General features: G+C 41.1%; 1 protein-coding gene and 1 long non-coding RNA gene across 2 annotated transcripts in view; one reads left to right on the top strand and one right to left on the bottom strand.

Moving 5' to 3' along the window:
• LOC106032719 (uncharacterized) overlaps window positions 1-12,063 on the top strand; it is a 25,396-nt gene extending 13,333 nt beyond the window's left edge. The window contains exon 3 of the long non-coding RNA XR_007160772.2: window positions 11,924-12,063. This is a non-coding gene — a long non-coding RNA (uncharacterized lncRNA). The remainder of the gene's footprint in view (window positions 1-11,923) is intronic.
• Window positions 8,496-19,956, bottom strand: GFRA3 (GDNF family receptor alpha 3). The gene is made up of 8 exons (XM_048057284.2): window positions 19,820-19,956; window positions 15,929-16,204; window positions 15,138-15,230; window positions 14,378-14,723; window positions 14,190-14,299; window positions 12,930-13,064; window positions 11,998-12,128; window positions 8,496-11,690 (listed from the first exon to the last, which is right to left on the bottom strand). Exons 1-8 carry the CDS (start codon window positions 19,860-19,862, stop codon window positions 11,556-11,558), a joined length of 1,269 nt encoding a protein of 422 aa, XP_047913241.2. The 5' UTR covers window positions 19,863-19,956; the 3' UTR covers window positions 8,496-11,555.

Genomic DNA, 19,956 nt, shown 5'->3' with positions numbered 1-19,956 from the left:
GCAACCAGTCCCTAGTGGGGTCCTCAGGGCTCCATTTTAGGCCCAGGAAACAGGACTACAGGAAAATGACTCAAAAGTCCATGGAACATGAGTCGGAATAATGGCAACTGATTCCCTGTAATAGAGCATGTTAATATTCCAGATCATGCACACTGCTTAATTCTGTTCTCTTTATTCCTATTAGTGCCATAGTCTTTTATGTGCTTGCAGATTCATATACACTATGCTCAAGAAATGTTTTAATAAAGGTTGAGCAAAATGCCATTGTATTGCTAGCTCTACTCTCTTTCCTTTCACTTATTCCACCACCTTAGCATGTAAATTACTTTCCCTTCCATTTGAGTTTGCCAATTACATACTGACATTACAGGTCACTGAGACCCACTTCAAGGAAATTAAATTTCTTTAACCATCTACACAGTTACTTGCCTTGTAGACCCCCGGGCTACAGGGCAAAATTAGCAGGTTTTTGTTGTTGTTGTTGTTTGGTAAGGTTTGTTTTTTGATTAACTGAGGTCAATTTTGCTAAGTGCTAGCAGCTCTCAGAAGCTTGTTGTGTCAGTAATCCCCAGGGGTCCATTATGTTTTCAGGACTATAAAAAAGGAATCACTCAGTCTTTTTGTAGAAATGTGAGATTAACAACTAATTCTTCCAGCCTCAAGCTTTTTGGATTTCACTTCCACCATTCCAAATCAGAGAACATGTGTGAATTCTAATAGAAACAGTTAAAGAGATTTGTCATCTTGTCTCTCAGTTTTCAGTCCAGCCTTGTACAAAATCCGTAATGAACAAATTGTCCAGGTCCTTAAATATACTACACAATTTAGTCCTATTGTACATCCAACAGCTGAAGAGCTGCACTGGAGCAGCAGTGGCATCACATCAGAAGCACATTTTTAGTGCACTGAATACTTCATTCTTAATATGCATATTTCCAAAAGGAACTGCAAATCATAGTGCAGATGCAAGCTTTGTATGTATTTTAAACACAGAAAGGCCCTGAGGCAGAGAGAGATTATGACTTGCCATGAAGGGACTCACTAAAAAGTTGTTAGTAAAATCTCAGCTATATTCATACTACATAGGAGATACATTCCTTCTATAGGACTGAAATGCTATCACTAGAAGCTCAAGATTGGCCTCTGTTCTCAAGCATCACCAAGTTATATCTTCCATGTGGTAAATCATGCACAATCAAATGGTAAGGAAAGAGAAAAGATGATGAGTTGAACACTTTACTAGATTTTATATATATATATATATATATAATTTTTTTGATTGATTGATCTCAGCTTAGCAGATCTCAGCAGAAATCCTACAATCATTCTTGACAGCACAGTATTACTCAGGTATCCACCTGAGCCTGTATTTTAATTCAGATTTTTAAGCATGAACTTTTCAATTCAGAGTCTGTTGCTTATGTTAAAGCATAGCATTTCCAAGACTTAGCCTAATGACATGTTTTAATGTCTTGCACAATTCAGTTGTGATTAAGTCCTCAATCAGCAATGACACAGACAAGAGTAAAAATGGTCTGCACACTTGGTAATATAATAATTCAGTTCTGCTTTTGAGATGAGTAAATCTTAGATATTCTCATATGTTGTAAGCAAATACAAACACGAGTTCTCAAACAAAGCTCAATCACATCACATTCTGACATCACAGCTCTTAGCTAACTAAGAAACATATTCTGTCAAAGGTTACAAAACCTTCTGCAACAGGTTTAGCTGATCTTCAGTATTCCTCAAGAGCAATCCCCACTTAAGTAGAAATATCATCAACTAAAGAGCCTTTAATGTGTCAAGACATTCTTGCATGTCAGGTCACTTTTCTAGTGAAAGAGGCAAAGGTTCTTTAAGGAACAGAAAATCCCATTGCCAATAAAACACCTTTCTTGTATTCTTCTGTTCTCAGCTTTGGAATAAACCCAGATGCTTGAGGGAGGAGAGAGGAATGAAAAGATCCCTCCATGAATTACACAGTAAACATTCTGGGAGAAAAGGCCAACTGAAGTGTGGATTTGAATCAATGGCTCTGTGATGACTCATTTTAGGCCGTCAGTGTTATTTCTACCCAGGTGTTGTCATCCCTAGCAGAGGCTGGGCTTTCCATCTTGCTAGAGACTGCATAAACTCTCCACAAGACTGTCTTTTCCTCTCAAGAGTTCAGTGCCCTTGTACTGGGTGCTTCTGCAAGCTGGCTTCAGGATTCAGTACACTGGTCTGTCCAGTATCAGTGTGGAACACAAAGATGGAAACCCAGACTCAAACGCTCTCCTCTGGCCCGTGCCTTTTGCAATTTAATACCAATGTCCAATTTGCATTTTGTCTTCACCCTAAAATATGACAGTTAATATGACAAAAGCAAAGCAGACTTAACAAGGTCTAACATTCGAGAGGCCCCAGAGCTGGACCACCTTCTAACACCTATTATTGCTCACTGAAGAGAAGTCTTTATCATCATGGCCATAGTGACACCTGGATCTTTTTAAGTGGTCATAAGCAATAGAAAGCACCATAATCACGAGTGTTTCAATCATTCGTTCTTGTATGTATTCTCTAACATCTGCCAACACCAAATTCCATTTGTAATCATGTTGCCTACTCCTTCAGCTTCATTAGATCCTTTTGATGACCGTGGATCTCAGGCACCTTGTCTGATTATGGCTACTGCTCATTTCCTTGACAATTACATTTCTTCTAAAATTGCTGATTAACACACCTGCCACCTTTTGAGATCCACTTATGTTAACCTTTAGCCACATGGAAAAAATGTTATTTACTATTCCTCTATTTTCTGAGTTGTGTTGTTTCCTCATTCCTCTGCGGCTCACAGCCAGTGGCTGGAAGGAAACCAGATTAAGGAAAAGCAGTGCCACTACTTAGTGGAGTACATCATCATTGCTACTATGGCATGTACACAGACTCTTTCTTTTAACAGAAGGTGACAGCACTAATTACAAGCAAAAGACTTTGAAAAATCAAAAGTGATGGATCAAGAATTAAACCAGAACTGGTTGCATTGCTTTAAGTAGAATTAATTACTCTCTATGTTCCCCAAAACATAAGTAGGATTCAATAGGATAAAAAAAAAAAAAAGAAAAAGAAAAAGGAAAGAAAGAAGAAAAATGGCAAAGAAGGAAAAGGCAAAGAAGGAAAATGGCAAAGAAGGAAGAGAGAAAGAGAGAAAGACATTCTAGTGCTGTTAATAAAACTTAATAACTTCAATTACAAATGAAAGCTGTAAATTTTCTTTACTGAAAGCTGTAAATTAGCAGAAACCAGAGTGAGAACATCATTTTAGTGGAAATAAACCATAACTAGAATTATTTTATAACACACAGAATAAAGTATGAAATAAAATTTACCATTACAGGACTAGAATGACATGGAAAACTATTTGCTCCCTAAGCAAAGGAACTAATGAAGCCTGTTTTCACAGATTTATTGTCTTCGAATATATATAACCATAAAAAGCCTGCATTCCTAACAATATCCCCATCAAGCAAGAAACAGAAAATACTGTAAGCCAGTCCAGGATTATGTACATACTGACCATTAAGTTACATACACAAATGCTGACTGAAGAAGCCAATAGTCTCACCAGCTGAGTTCTGTCCATTTTCTCTCTGAGTGATACTTTTTGTCCTTTTCATAGTTGCTAGCTTCAGAAGTGCACCAAAATAGAAATCTTCAAACAGTTATTATCTGTCAAGTTTGGCTGAATAGCAATCGAATGAACACTGGAAATGCTATCATATATAGGTCTATTTCTCAGGAGATTGTCTAGCCCCACAAACAATATAGAAAAACAAGTGGCTGTCATAGTATTCACAGAAAAAACATGACATATTATAGACAGAGCAAGAGAAGCCAACTTCCGAATCTTCCTGCAGTATCTATCACCGAGTATGAAGCCAGGACTGATTAAAATCCTGGGTTGGAATGTGATTCACTGATTAAAGCCCTACAATGGAAGAAGGCTCAGTAGAGATAGGCAAGCAAGGCTGATGTGACCATGAAGTTCAGGGAATAGTGCAGGGATTGGCTGACCACAGCCATTGGAAGAAGCTGACCCAACACAATGAGGATGGTTTAGCTAAAACAGCTATCAACAGTTAAATGGATCAACTGGTGGTGCAAATGTTTCCCCCTTAGGTCATTAAAGAGTATGAATGTTTCCCTGAGCTAGGCAGATCAGCATGGAGGGAGCGAATACATAAATCAGCCCAACACAGAGTGTAAGAAAAAAACAGCTGAAAATAAAAAAAAATTGAAGGGAGCAACAGGCTTGAGCTGTCTTCAACCAACCTGGCCTTCCTGGCCACTGGGGATGTCCAGCACTGTGAAGGTATGTAGAGACCCATAAAGCGAATCACATCTGTACTGTGATCTAAGCATATATTGCTATAGTGTGCTTGTATATTTCAGTACACTGCTGTAGCACTTTCCTAAATCAAAATCATGTGTAGCTTCAAATATTTTCCAACAAATTTGTACAATTTTAGCTAAATGTCATTTACATCAGATGTTTGTTTCATGCTCTGAGGCATACCAAATACTCATACTCATCTTCAGGTCTTCATACCCTGCATCATTATTTGAATTTACACCTTTCTTGGCAGCCTCAAATCGTTCTAAGGGGCGAATAATCTGTTGAGAAGGATTAGAACAGCATCCAGTCAGTGAAACAGCTCTGGCTAGACTCACCAGCAACTTAAGCCCTGGGCACATAGGTAGGAATGCAGACAGCAGAAAGACAAACTTGCTTCACAAGATATTTAAAAGTAAAGTCATCCTTTAGATAAGCGGTTTTGCACAGAATGAGCAAATCTGGACAAAATTGAACACAAAAGGACACATTTCATAACACAAACAAGTGGACAGCCTCAAGCAGGGGGCTCTTGTTCAGCCTAATGCAGATGTCAGTTAATTAGAGTAGAAGGCTATATCATTAGTAGCCAAATCGATATAAAAGGAATTAAGAGCTCGGACAGCAAGCTCCTCTGCTTTCCAGCACAGCACCCCGGGGCTGTATTTAGCTAAAATTCAATACACATTAGCGAACAATCAATGTAGTCTTCTATAGGGATGTCTTCTTGAAATACTTTAATTGGACTCTAGTGTTATCAGTGCTAAACAAGATGTCAGATAAAGGTAGAAGCCTTCCCAAATGGGACTGGCAGCCCACAGTCTGGAGAAGCTACATTTACTTCTATTAAAATCTTACTGCAATTCCACTATGTATTAATAGTACTATTTTCACAGATATCTTAAGCAAGAGTGACTGAAAAGCATCCTTACATACAGATGCTTCACCCTGTGAAACTCTGCAATCTCCATTCTGCCAACAGCAGGTCCACCCCTTTTTGAAATTTCAGTCCTAGGCTTTATTAATCAAGAGCCTGTCAGTTACACTAGACTGACAGATTTTACCCCGAATTTATAATCTCTGCAAAGAACACACATCAATATTGAAATCAGCAAGTGTAAAAAAAATCAATTGATGACTCTCATAACTGGTATGAAATTTCACACGGCGATATATACATACGTAGCAGCACATGCTTTTCATGGCAAAAACTTAAAACACTTTCCATTGTGCATATTTCCTGAGAAAAACTGCAATACTGTCTTATCACCAAACCAGGAAATTATTTTTACTGTATTGAATTTTACCTTTGTTTTACGGGTAGCACATAGCTGTTACATTACAAATTTCCTCCTCGGTGGATTGGATGCCATGAGTTGAAGCCAAATGTTTCCTCTGAAAAGTTTTACTTAACTAAGAAACGAGTAGATCTATAAGATGACAATATTAAAAGAAGAAACATGTCAGCATTACCCAGATATGTGCGATCTAGGGCTTTGACATTTAGAATCATAGAATATCCCGAGTTCATATAATCATAGAATGGCTCTCAGAAGCCCTCTGATCAACTTCATGGCCCTCTTCTGGACCCGCTCTAACAAGTCCACATCCTTGTGCTGGGGGCCCCAGACCTGGACACAGTAGTACTTCAAGTGGGACCTCATGAGGGCAGAGTAGAGGGGAACAATCACCTCCCTCAACCTGCTGGCTACTCTAACATAGTTGGCCTTCTGGGCTGCAAGCGCGCAATGCTGGCTCATGCCAAGCCTTTTGTTCACCAGAACCCCCAAGTCTCTCTCTGCAGGGCTGCTCTTAAGGAGTTCTTCTCCCAGTCTGTATTCCTGTCTGGGATTGCCCTGACCCAGGTGCAGCACCTTGCACTTGGACTTGTTGAACCTCATGCAGTTCACATGGGCCCACTCCTCAAGCTTGTCCAGGTTCCTTTGAACAGCATCTCTTCCTTTTTTGGTATCAACTGCACCACCCACCGTGGTGTTCTCTGCAAACTTGCTGAGGGTGCACTCAATCCCACTGTCAGTGTCATTGATACTGAAGTGTGAAGACTTGCATGTTCTTCAAGGGATGATAAATACAAAAGTGTCTATGTGTATATGTTGTATAATGAAAGTAGAGTTTAAAAAAAAATAGATAAATAGTTTCATCTACTCTGTTTACTGCTTTTCTAGGATTTTGCTCTTTATTTTGTTTAGAGGTTGCTGAAATATAATTTATTTGAAGACTAATTTGCTAATTAATTATAATTTAATCGGATAATCAATAGAACATTTCTCAATCTTCTAACTAAACAAAGAGATAACTGTAATCTTCTCCTGTATTCTCAAGCTCGGTAGCAATTCCCGTTGCAAATTGCTTCTAGGGGCTCCAGTCTGCATCTCTTAGCTCTTCAAACATCTAGTGGTGTGAGCTCAGCGATTCTGGCCACATAGTAAAACAAAAGCAAAGATGATTCTCTGTGTCAGGATAAGCTATTTGAATGGTGCTTAATAAAATTTGTCATCTGATGGGGAGAGGGGAAGAACTGCTGAAGCTTGTGCCTTACAGGAAAACAGGTGGGACCAATAAGAGGAAGAGATGAGCCAAAAATCACACAGTTATTTTCTACTAGCTTAATGGCTGCCGTGTTCTGCCCAAAGGTAAAGACCTAGCTATCAGCGCCATTTATCAGGTACACCATTTTAGTATAAACTTGTTTAAAAAAGGGTAGAGCCCCTTTTTCATCTTAATTAGACAGTAACTCATTGATTCCAAGTGGGCCTTCATTTTCTAATTATTTAGTACATAATATAATGTCATCAAACATCTTTGAGTTGCTCTAAAAGCTTTAGCTCCAGAGCTCTAATATTAGGCTTTTGGCATTCATCCCTGTGCATGAAAAGCAGTCAGTTTGTTTACCAGGAATTTAGATTCACATTACTGGGGGAATTAGCAGTGAGCTATTAGTCTGATTCAAGCACTTAACAATTGCTGATCATCTCCTCCTAGCCTGCAGATAATGGAGGTGATCAGCTGTAAATGGAAAGTATGTTGGGCTATTTTCATGAAGGCACTTGGAGAAATTGCTGTTTTCTTTGACCTCTGCTAACCCTAGGGTTTGCAAGAAACCCAAACACCAAATCACTTCCTGGAGGAGAGCTAATCACCTATAAGAAAAGCTTCCATTAGAGGCAAAACCAAGCTCAGCCTCAACTGACCCTCCCTCATCTGAAAAAAGGTTCAGCCACAAAATCCCTTAGGTAAAAGTGATTAGCCGTGGATCATATTTACCATGTTTCAATGGGGGAAGCAACTGTAGAGTAGCAGCTGGTTCAGATTCCATAGTAGTGCTGGTTGGCTTCCTGCTTCTTCACTGTTGTCCCCAAAAGCTTTGTCTGGTGCGTGGACACCCCGAAGATTACTTTTGGAGTTTTTCTTCATGTTCTTGTGCTGCCTTCCATTTTAGCAAATAGAGCAACGTGTGATGTTTATGATGTATTGAAAATGATACCTTTGTTCTTTATGGGTGCTGAACCTGTAGTGTTGTCTTGTAAACTTGAAGTTACCTTGTACCATCAGCAGGTTTTAAAAGGCATTCCAGGGTAGTAGCCAAGAATTACTGTTTGAAGTAAAGCTTATTTTTTCCGGATCTGTGATACAAATGGTGTCCCTCTTTAAAAAGAAAAACATGTTCCTTTGATTGTTCCTTAAGCTTGTGCGTTTGCTGGAGGAAGTAGGAATTATTTTAATGAGGCTAAGGCATGATGCTTCAGGGATTCCAAATCCAAGGCTTATCTCTGGCATAACCTTGCTTGTGACCTTGGACAAGAAATGCCTACCAGTTCTCTCACTTGTCAGACAAGAAATAACTCATCCAACACAGCGACTGAGCTCATTGCTCAAAAAGAACTATGTGAATGCCCTTTGTAAATACATTAAACCACGTTAAGAAATCTAAAGCTACATCAGATTTCTAGAAGCCATATCTGAAGTCCCTGACAGTGAGCGATGTCTGTAAAAGTTACTGTTGAGATTGCTTGGTAAGAGATCCTGTCTCTGTTCTTTCCCATAATGTGTCCAGCAGTAGACACTAAGGAGTGTAGCTTCTCTTAAGGGCACAGAAAGGCAGGAGACTTCTAGAGTTGCAAGATAAATTTTATTACTGAGTTTTGGCATTATTTTACACTCTTAAAAATAATTTACATTACAACAATTAGAAGGTTTCTTCCTTTTATATGCTTGCTGAGAGTTCAATATTAAGACTGACAGGACAGAGAATTTCTATTAGATTATTTTTGTATTTAGAGCAAAGGTGCTAGCTGGATGTTGTATTGCAGTTACTAGTGAATAGATGCTGAGGGGTTTCTGTTGTTGTTGTTTTGTTTTTTGTAAATTACCATGTAGTACAGATAGTAGGAACTGTTCTGAATCTGTTGTGATGCTAGCAGAACTGGACTGATACTGGCATGATGTTTCTTAGTAGTAGTTATACTTCTGCATGCACGTATGCTGTGTCATTGAACAACTGTGATATTTGGAGATTAGGTGTTAAGAAAGTTTAAGTAAAAATGGATTTCTACACACATCAGTGTGAGTACTTTTGAGTGCAGGTGTATTTATAGGAAAATTTTGTTTCCAGTTATTGATGAATGAGTTTTAGGAGGCAGCTGTATATATAAAGGTGCATACGTACACAGAAAAAGGACGTAAGACATTTGGAGAAAAATCCCAACTGATGCGTTCTATTTAATTTCTGTCTAGAGCAGGATTTTGTCTGACTGTAAAGCATTTTCCTATGTAATCCAGGGCACAACAGGAGGCTGCAGTTGCAATCGGTAACCTTCTCATTAGGGGCTAAAAGTCCACAGTGCCATGAATACGAACAACTAATGCTAATGCCTTTCCCCATATCCACCTGTCTCAGAGCACTGAAGTGGAGAAAGAGGAAAACTCACAGCATTGATGAGTGGAAGATGGATGCTGTAGACTATATATGTGGTAGAGATGGCTCAGGGAAAGCTATTCTATCTTTCTGATAAACGTTCTCACTGATTTGTGGAATATTGTAAAGCACGATGTTTTCCTCTTCCCTGTCACTCTCCAGGAATCTCTGGAGATAACACAACCTACGATGCTACAATAAAGAGCCTTGACACGCATTTCCAGCCTCACCTTATGGAGGATGGCCAAATGTAGATCTCAGAGTTCTGTGGTAACATGGGCTCTATTTTCATTAAAGAGGGGTAACAAACATGTGGAAACAATGCTGTCTTTTGATTCACATAGTCACATTTCAGTAGGCAATGGTAAATAACAGCATTCATATTCCTCTTAATTAAGATAACATGATACTTGTTCCTACTGCATGGAAATAAGGTGTTGCTTCTCTATGCAACAAAGTCCTGCTCCATGCAATCATTTTCCTGCCCTACCTGCCCAAGAAGGTAAGAGAAGGCTGGAATTCTAAACAGAAATATTAGCACTGCAGAAGGACAGCTACTCTGATACATTTAGCAATGGAAGATTCTCTGGTAAGAAGGTGTCTGACAGTGACTGGGAACCACAGCACATTACCTAGCTGGTACCTTTCTGGGAGCAGATAAAGCACAAGGCAGAAAGAAATGCTAACCTGTTCTGCATCTATTCAGGACTGTAATATTGCTCACACAGTATTAGCTGTGCATAATATTGTTCAGATCTGTTGTACCTCATAGGATGAACAAGAGGCATTATATGTGTGTGTAGAGAAGCTGTACTGAACTCAGTTTCTAGCTATCCTGAAAGCATAAGATGGCTGATGAGGCAACTCTTGCACACAATTGATTGTGGACTATTAACCTATGCTCAGAAATCAATATTTACTTAACACCACATTTTAACAGGCCAATGCAGCATAAAATAACAGCAGTTATACAGTGCACATGTTTACACTCAGAATAAACAGATTATGAAATAGAGCTTGGCAAAGGAGGAGGCTGGCAGGGAGTGAAAGGGGAAAATGATAACTTCAGTATGTGGAAAGGTACAAACTAGTTCCATCTTTCAGAGGCTTCTGCAACTGAATGTGCCAGGAGAATACAACTTCAGTGTAGTGAATACAGCTTCAATGAGCTATCCGCTTTCTGTAAGCATTCCTGAAAAGGTTTGGCCTGAGGCCTGGCAAGGTCATCCTTGGCTAGATGAATTTACTAGGGTTGAGTAGAGAAATCTCTGCTAACCCACAAAATACAAGTCTGTTGCTAGCCATGCTAATGGATGTTATGTATAGTTACAAGGGGCAAAACTGAAAGAAGCAAGAACATAATCTGGGGTATAGCATCCTTGACCTGGGATAGTGTTTTTCATATATTTAAAAGAATGGATTTGGAAAAAAATAAAAATAAAAGGAACTGAAAGTAATCCAGAACTGGTGTTTGACAGGGACTTTATGTTTACATTTACTTGGCTTTGTTTGCAACTCCCCCTGGAGTGAGGCCACTAAATCTTAAAGATGGTATGCTGTACTCTGTGCCTGAGGAAGAGCTTCAGGAGGTGGGGTGATAGGATACAGTGTCAGGTACAGAATCTTAGAATATCCTGAGTTGGAAGGGACCCACAAGGATCATCAAGTCCAACTCCTGGCTCTGCACAGGACCACCCAAAAATCAAACTATATGTCTGAGTGCATTGTCCAAATGTTTCTTGAATACTGGCAGGCTCAGTGCAGTGACTACTGCCCTAGGGAGCCTGTTCCAGTGCCTGAACACCCCCTCAGTGAAGAACCTTTTCCTAAAATCCAGCCTGAACCTCCTCTGTTACAGCTCCATGCTGTTGTTGCAGCTTCATGCTGTTTCTGACTAAAGGTGCCTCCCTCTATTCAGAAACCTAACCCTGCACAAGTTCTGACAGAATTCAGACTTCGGTTTTAAAATACTGTGCTTGAATATCAGCTGGACTTTTACTCAAAATACTAACATGGCAGAAGCAATGGTGGGCTCCAAATCTGCAGCTCTTAGTGCAAACTGACTGGGGGAAAGTGGGATGCAAGCTGGGGAGAGGTTTCTAGTGACTGCATTTATGGGTTAAGGCTACTCCCTTCCTCTTTTCCAGAAGCCTTTTGTTTCTCCAGGGTAAATCAGTAGTGGGAGGTGCCTGGATATGGAATAAGATTAATAATATGGGAAGGAAAGATGCAATTTATGCCAAGTTAAAGTGCACTCAGCAACAGGGGCAGGAACAGAGACAGAGATGACCAAGAAACAGCAGTTCCAGAATATACAGAGGAGACCATAGGCAAACTGCTGTGTTCAGAGGTCTCTCGATGTGTCTTCATTTCTGCCACCTAGGAAATGAAAAGGAGGAATGAATCCCAGTTAGACTTATTTGTGCTCAAACACCTCTGTAGGGCCTCCAATTCTGGGCACAGCTGTGAGACTATAGGAAACTTGTGCAGCCAAGCAGCAAGGCCTCCTATTTCTGCTTGTCTGTGGAAGGAATAGGTTCAGCTAAAGTAGATTAGGGTTCTGCATGCATATGGCATCCCTCATGTTGATGTCCAAAATCATACATTTCCAGATCCGGGGTTATTGGACAACTGTCTCTACGTTGCTTGACTCACCACTTGCTGGAGGCAACAAAGCAATACGTACCTGGGACATTTCTGAAGCAAGAGATGTGCTGGCACTGTCTCCTTGGAAGCTTAGGGAAGATGAATAGAATAAGTCTTCCTGTCGTTCTAGACCTGTCTGCTTCTGGTGCATTTGAGACCAAATAGTATTTTCTGTAAACAGAAGTAAAGCAAGAGTCTTATTGTACTTTTCTTGTGCATACCTTGGAGTTTAGTGAACAGAAGTCTAGGGTAGCTATTTTAAGAAAGGCACTCACAGTCTGTATGGATTTGATTTAGAAAATACATATTTTGTGTTTAATAAATGGCACGTTACTTTGTGGGTTTACTTGTGACTTTTAGAAGAGACTACAAGGCCAATTTTCACTCTACCTGAAGACCTTTGGGTTTCTATGGGACTTTGCCAGCTGTCTATTTGTAAGGGGCAGGTATGTAGTATCTCAGGTGGGATGTTTGGGTTGTAGGTGTATCTATAGTGCTGGGTATAAGTCTTTTCAGTATAGCAGTAGGTAGATTTAAATAATCATCTATCTAATTATGCTGATTTCTTTGTTTGATATCATCTGGAAGCTTTTACAAACGAAGTATTTAAATCTTATTAAGGTATGTTGCTAGTAAGGGGAGGAGGAACCAAAACCCCATAATCCTGGTGCAGTGATGGGGCTACTCAGCAACCTATGGATACAACACATCTGACACCCTCTGATTTCTTTGTAATCCCTTCATTTGAATGCTGTTTGTAGATAGCTTCACTGGTGTCTGTGTTGGTAAAAGATATAAAATCACCTCTGTGAGCAGATCCAGGCTGGTCCCACAGGTTGGCTAGGAGATCATGGAAACACTTCAGAAGACAGAACTATATGCAAGAGCAATGCAATGTAGGATCTTGAAATGAACAGGATTTGAACTTCCCTGTGCTAAGCTGTTTCCCCAGTTCCATGATGTGATGCTTACCAAGGCATTTGTTGCTCTCAAACATGCTGAGTATCTGGTCACACTTCTCCTTCTGGTTGCCGCTGCTCTCACATGTACACCACAAGGAGACCTCCACGCTGGAGTTACTGATGTAGTTGGGTGTCATAGGCGTGCCTGTCCCAAACCCCCAGAAATGGGAATCAAGATTTACTTCACTAAGTGAAAGAAGCATGATCGGTCCTCTTGCGTTAAAGACAATGCTACCCTGGAGGCAGAAGCCTTCCATTGTGATGTGCTTGTTACTCAGAAGAGGTCAGAAGCCCCTGCAAGGTGACCTAGGTCTGTTGAATACATGTGCAGTCTGCTACACTGTGAGAAAGTGGGGAGGTTGTTAATCCCAACTCAATCTGACGGTGAGGTATACTGATAACTGAACCTGGTGAAAACATTAGACTGAAGGATGTGAACCATCTGCAGAGATTCAACTGCAATACTGGCATATAACAGCAAAAGGCTCTCTCAGTTCTCACATAGCAGGCAATACTGCGTGGCCAAATGCTTTTTGCCAAACAAGCGCTGCACATCTGTAGTGTGCCATTCAGAGCACAGAGTTTATTTGGGATGAAAATAGCAAAAACATCTGGAAAACCAGAAGTTGTAGTCTAGAATTACAGCTTCTGAGATACTGTTGCACTTTGTCGCTTCTTCTTTGAACCATTCTGAAAAGGTATTAGCAAGTTGACAGCAAATGTCTGTAAGCAAAGACAACTTTCATTCCAACAGCTGATAGCGCTTTGTGTACCTGTTGTTCTGACTGGCTCAAAGATAGTGTGCACACAGTGTTAAACCACCAGGAATGTAAACATTAAGAAGTGAGGGCATGTATAATAACGATCCTATCCTACAACTGGATTCTGCTGTGATCATGATGTAGCTCCTACAGCAGGAATGTCTTAATTCATACAGCCAAGAGAGTCCCAGTGGTCAGGCATTTAGAGCATTTTGCATCAGCTGATGATGCGAACAGGAGTGCAAGAATCCCAGGCAAGTGCTGCTGCTTTGACAGCAGCGGAGGGGACAAAACAGAGTGATAAATGCCACCAAGGAGCTCTCTTTGGGCTGCATTTACCTCAGAAGCAAGTGAGAACACTATCATCAATTAGGCTAAGGCATGTTTATGGGCATACTGAGCACTATTACCTGCATCAAAGCAAGACAGTCCCTCACAGCATAGCAGTGTGACTGCAAGTTTGTTGCCTAAAGGCATTCACCCTGTGTGTTCCCGTGGGTATCACTTACCAATCATCCCCATGTAAGCCTGCAGGCATGCAGCATGATTGTGCTGAGAGCAACCATCTGGGGACATATCTGCAGGTTGGCAGTTTTGTTGGAAGTCAGCCAGTCGGGATCTGTAGGAAGGAAAATAAGACTATCAGTGTCTATGTTGTTCTCTTCTTGTGGCTAGTGTCTGCTGCTGCCAGACCTACTTGCAGATGTGGTCTTCCAAGCAGGAGTCCAGAAGCCAGAGGCAGTTGGGTTTAGTGTTATACTGAAAGGAACAATCGGGAACAATAGTTTTCCGGCGTCGTTCTCCACAAAGTTCATCCTGACACGGACAGAACAGGATCCTTCTAGTGAAATCCTCAGGCACTTTCTCAAAGAAATTTCTTAGCCCTCTGTGGCATTTGCGACGGTCACACATGTCCTCACTTCCTGCTCCCTTGGTGCAGATTGAGGCATAGTCTGTGCGCAGCCGAACACACTTCTTGCTCAGATTACAGACATGAGTTGCTTTCAGGCATGGATTTGTTGCATCTCCTGCTAACTGTGAGCCTATAAAGCCAAAAAAAAACCCAAACCATAAACAAGGAAGCAAGTCTTCAGAAAAGATTTTACATGGAAATAGGAGTAGCCCTTACTTGATGGTCTAATTGCTAACATCAAAATGAACAAAGCAACTTAGTCCTGCTATGTGCCTGTAGCATGACACTGCAGTGATGTTAGTTACAAAATCACATATTTTATTGGTTGACGTTCCAAAGAATGCATCATTGTGGGTTACTGCCTGTTTCATAGGCCTGGATCTGTAGCTATATTTATATTTGGTAGGGGTGCAAATACAGGTAAGTACCCAGAGCAGACATTCCTCCGAGGTCAAGTACCTCAAATCATTCTTCTTAATAATTTTCAGCCCCTGAAAAGTTAAAAACCAGCAGCAGCATATCATATAACCATTATAATCCCTACCTGATAGCAGAGCTGCCAGTTCGTTATAATCTGTCTTCCAGTGTTCTTCATTTGCTGGATTCTCATAAGGAGAGGTCTCCAAATTGAAATAGCCTAGGCAAGACACAAGGTATTCTATTTTATGCAGTGGGAGAAATGTGTTGTGACCAGTTTTTTTTCTTTTTTTTTTTTTTTCCTCTTATTTGTGATTCTTCAGGTTGGGGTTCAAAGATGTTCTATCATGCTCAAAGCCAAATGCCAAGAATGGTTCTGCTGGAGATGCAAAGGTGTTACTGTATAGCAACAGCATTACATTTTGTCATTAGATTTCCTCTGGCTGGAATTTGGTCTATGTTGAAATTTGCTTTTTTTTGGCCTCAGTGCTAGTGAGGAGATATGCAGCATTGGCAGTCCCTGGTGGGAGGCCAAGTAGAAGCATCCCATTAAAGCTGGAGAGAAGTAGCCTGCTCATGGATGCCGTTACAGTGTGTGTGATAATCTCACATCCGTTTTCAGTGATGGATAGATGTGACCATTTTGAGGTGATTTTTACAGCACTAAATATAAGTAAATGTCTCAAACTAGCTATCTTTGTTTTGTAAGGTCCCCGGTGTATTTGAAGGGCCAGTTGCAGACCAGATCAGTTTTCTATGCTTATCAAACAGAGAAGTAATGACTCCTCTTTACTAGGAGATGTGGCTCCAAAGTGATAACCTGCAGTGTTGGGAAGTGGCCCTTCACGTTTTTTTTCAGGTGGTGGGGCAGGGTTGAGCCTTACTAGTACCTTCTAAATTCATATTATTTCATCTCACCATCTGACATGCTGGTGTGAACAGTCCAGAAAACGCGTAGGCAATGCTCCTGTCTCTTCATGCGTCGGTGACACTTGCAGTGCAGTAAAGAGCTGTTTCCGAGGTCTAGCTCTGCATTTAGACACCTGACCCTGGTATCATGATCCAGTGGAAGGAAGCGAGTCTTAGCAAGGGCACAGTCTTCCAGAATCCTGTAGGTGGCATTGCAGATGGAGTCTGAGAGGCACAGCTGTTCTGCTGCTATGCAGTCACTCCTTGGCAGAGACAGGAGGTCTCCTGGTCAAGCAGGGAAAAGATTGTTAGGATTTCAGTCAGGATGAATGCCACACAAACACGTTATCATTGTTCTGTTGGCATTCCTAGTAAGGACTCAGCGCAGAATTGGTTGGGGTCCTTCATACCATAGCAAGGAGCAAAAGCTCTCCATTTAGAAACAAAAGGATGAGTATTAGTGTATTAAAGGGGGAACAAAAGATTAATGAAAAATCTCAAAAAATATTTTGTTTAATAAAACCTTTTTTTTTTTCCCCATCACCCTTCACTCTTTCAATTTGGTCAGGATCAGGGATGGCTCTGTATTTTCCTGAAGCAGTAAATCTCTATGGAAACCTTGGCTTTGCTGAGGCCTGCTTTGAAGAAACTCTCCTATATGGGTAATGAAAAGCTCAGTGAAACAAACAAGTACTAACACGATGCTGCATGATGTAAGTCAGCGCTAGTGCCATTGCTATGTATATACTGGTCATTAAGAGATGCAGAGAAAACCATTGCCAGGGTGTAAAAGCAACTATTTTATTGAGCTTGGAAACGTAAGAATAAATATACGTATCCTTTGTATAATAGAAGAAACCCTTATCACTAGATGCAAGTAGTTTCATATAAAAGTGCTGACATGCAATCAATTTACAGTATATAGAACTGAATCCCTGAAATTTCTGCCAAAAACGCTGGGATGCAGGCTTGACCTATCAGCTTTCATCTTTTGGTCATTTGTGAATTCTGAGTATAACTATTTGTGTGTATTTGTATAACACATGTATTAATTTATATATATATATATATATAAAATATTTATTTAATACTTCCATAAGGTGGTGGGGTGTATATAAATTATCTTAATTTAACAATACAATCTTTAAAACTTGATGATTTTTTTTTTTTTTTAAATATATAGACTGTTCTGCCCTAAGGATAATACAGAGGGTGAGCTGTCATTTTCACAGAGAGGTGAATTCAGTCTGTAATCTTTCTTCACTTCTATAGTACATAAATCTATGTTTACAGTACAGGTACAACAAACCATAGAATCACAGAATGTTTTGGGTTGGAAAGACCTTAAAACCACCTAGTTCCAACCTCCCTGCATGGCCAGGGACACCTTTCACTAGAACAAGTTTCCCAAACCCCACCCAACCTAGACTTGTGAAGACTTGGAACAAGACTATTTGCTAACAGAATTTATATGTAGGCTAGTAGTACGTTTCTTCCCTTCAGGACAATATTGCTTGGCTGTTTTGGGGAAATAACTATGCCTAGCCTAACACCTATCTTTGATGTTCTTTGGGTATGTGATCTCACCTATCATTCTCTTGATCAGCAGGTGCTGTACTACTATTTCTGTCTGTCTTCACTACAAGCTAAATATATATATAGGTTCAGCTTATATTACGTGGTATACTGTCTTCGCTATCTAATTTGTTTTCTCACTTCCTTCACTTTTGCTGGCTTCATGAGTTTATTTGCTGTAAGCGGTAGGCTGTTTAATTCCATACTAGTCTGCTTCTCAAACTTCCTAGTTTTCCTACAGCCCAGTTATGCTATCTAGGTGTCTCTGTCCCAATCATACATATTTCTTGGCTTTTCTAGCAACTTCCTGTACTTTGTTGTTCATCTGGCTGTTATATAAAGACTGTATGACTTTGTGAATTTTCTGAAAAACAATCTCTCACCAGAAATGCTTTGTACCTGGCACAGTAGGTTTTGGTTAGGCATTCCACCTCAGCACAACCTTAAAGAACATTCTGAGTTTGATTACATCCCGTAAGGCTGCAAGCAGGGCAAATTTCCAATAGCAAATTTTCCAGCTTAAACGATTCAATGATTCTATTATCTCCAGTAGCTTTGGAATTCTAAGAGGTACAAACTGATCTACCTCACAAGGCCAGAACAAAGTACCATCTCCAACAGTGGCCCGTACTAGCTGTTGTAGTAAGCTCATTAAAGGACAGGACATACTTTCCTAGCCTTAAGAATTCTGCTCAACAAGCACCTGAGGTTTAAGTGACATTTTCAAAACTTTAAAGTGATATAGTTATTGACAGGGTGGAGCAAAACTGATTATAAATGAATGGACTGTTTTTGCCACAGGCCTATACCAGATGCTTTGGGTGAAGCTGCTGGAAACCTCAAAGCAGAGAAATTTAAAACAATCCTCCTTTACAGACATCATATAATAGCTGGCATTGTCTTAAGCCCTAATACATGACATGCTTCTTCTTTAAAAAAAAAAAAAAAGAAAAAGAAAAAAACAAACCACACACAAACAACAACAACAAAAACTTATAATTCCAGGCAGTCAGGTGAAAGAATTAGAAAGCTCTGTAGTTTAGCTTGCAGAAAGCATTAAAGGGACTGTACAGGAGTCCCTTCTGCAGCTAATAAATAAATAAATAAATAAAAAAAAGTAATATTCACTTCGCAAAACATGATTATTTGTATCTTAGAGAAATTAATAGTTAATACAACAGCCATTTATTCTCCCTTGTGACTCCGTGTTCTGTTATATATATTTATGGAGTTACAATTAATAGTATTATTATTTAAATATCCCTTGCACTCCACGCTCTTGAAAGAGAGGACAATTGCAGAAAGGAGACCTTTGCTTTATTAAGAACAGATATAAAGTAAGCATTAGTATTTGGACAACAGAAAACTAGGAAATCTACTGCAATCATGTTGCTGTAAATACTACTGAGATCTCAGCACAATAGCTCTTCTTTATAGCAGTCATGATATTCAGCAGTTGCACCTTTTTCTGAACGTAAAGCACTGACATCCCATAGGTAGGGTCTAGGAGTGCTTCAGAGCAGTTTTGTAGTTTCTCTATTTCTAGCCACTTCAACCATGAAGACTGCCCAAGAAAGAGATGAACTGGAAAGAGGAACCATTTCCATCCTCAGCCATTGTGACTTGTCAGTAGTATACGGCAGAGTAAGACAAACAGCTGTATCTCCACAGGAGCTCCCTAGATTGGTCTTTGCAAACTGAGCCTCATCTCAGAAAACTATCATCCTGAAGCATTTCAGAGGGGGACTGCCTGGAAGGTTGCTATCAAAACAAGCTCTCAGCAAAGTTATCTCAGACAGGTCCAGCGTCTCCTCCAAGAGCTAGAACGGACACTGTCTTTATGCCCTTTCTGCTGCGTTGAGGGATCAGCTCCTGACATCTGTCGCTCCCCGCTGCGAGTCAGAGCAGCAAGTCGTCCTCCTTCGCCTCCGCGAGCTTCGCCTCAATGAAATCCATTCCCCCGCCCCAGAGCATCCCTCCTTGGTCACATCAGCACTTGCGATTCACGTTTCAGGTCAAAGCAGCAGCATGTCTTTCCCGGTTTGAAACACGGCTTCTTCACTGCTGCCGGGGCCGGTAGCCCCGAGCCCGGGACGCGCCCCGGGCTCGTCCGGCGCCAGGAGCGCGCAAACGGGCCGCCCGGACGGGGTCAGCGAGGGGCGCCGGCCCCGGGCACAGCTTCTGCCGGCAGCGGGCCGGGGCCGGGGCCGCGCAGCCCAGCCCAGCCCAGCCCAGCCCAGCCCAGCCCAGCCCAGCCCAGCCCAGCCCTGCCCTGCCCTGCCCTGCCCTGCCCTGCCCTGCCCTGCCCTGCCCTGCCGCTGTTACCGGCTCGGGAGAAGAGCAGCCCCAGGAGCAGGGCGAGCAGCATGCTGCAGCCCAGCCAGCGGTCGCCCTCTGCGGGTGCTGGGTCCGCAGCTCACAGGCTGCGCGCAGCCCGCCAGCGTGGGAGCGGCCCCCGCCCC

The sequence above is a fragment of the Anser cygnoides genome, chromosome 14, assembly GCF_040182565.1.
Source record: "Anser cygnoides isolate HZ-2024a breed goose chromosome 14, Taihu_goose_T2T_genome, whole genome shotgun sequence".
Classification (NCBI taxonomy): Eukaryota; Metazoa; Chordata; class Aves; order Anseriformes; family Anatidae; genus Anser; species Anser cygnoides.
Note: the sequence above shows the minus strand (reverse complement) of the source record. Positions and strands in the feature narration are given on the sequence as shown.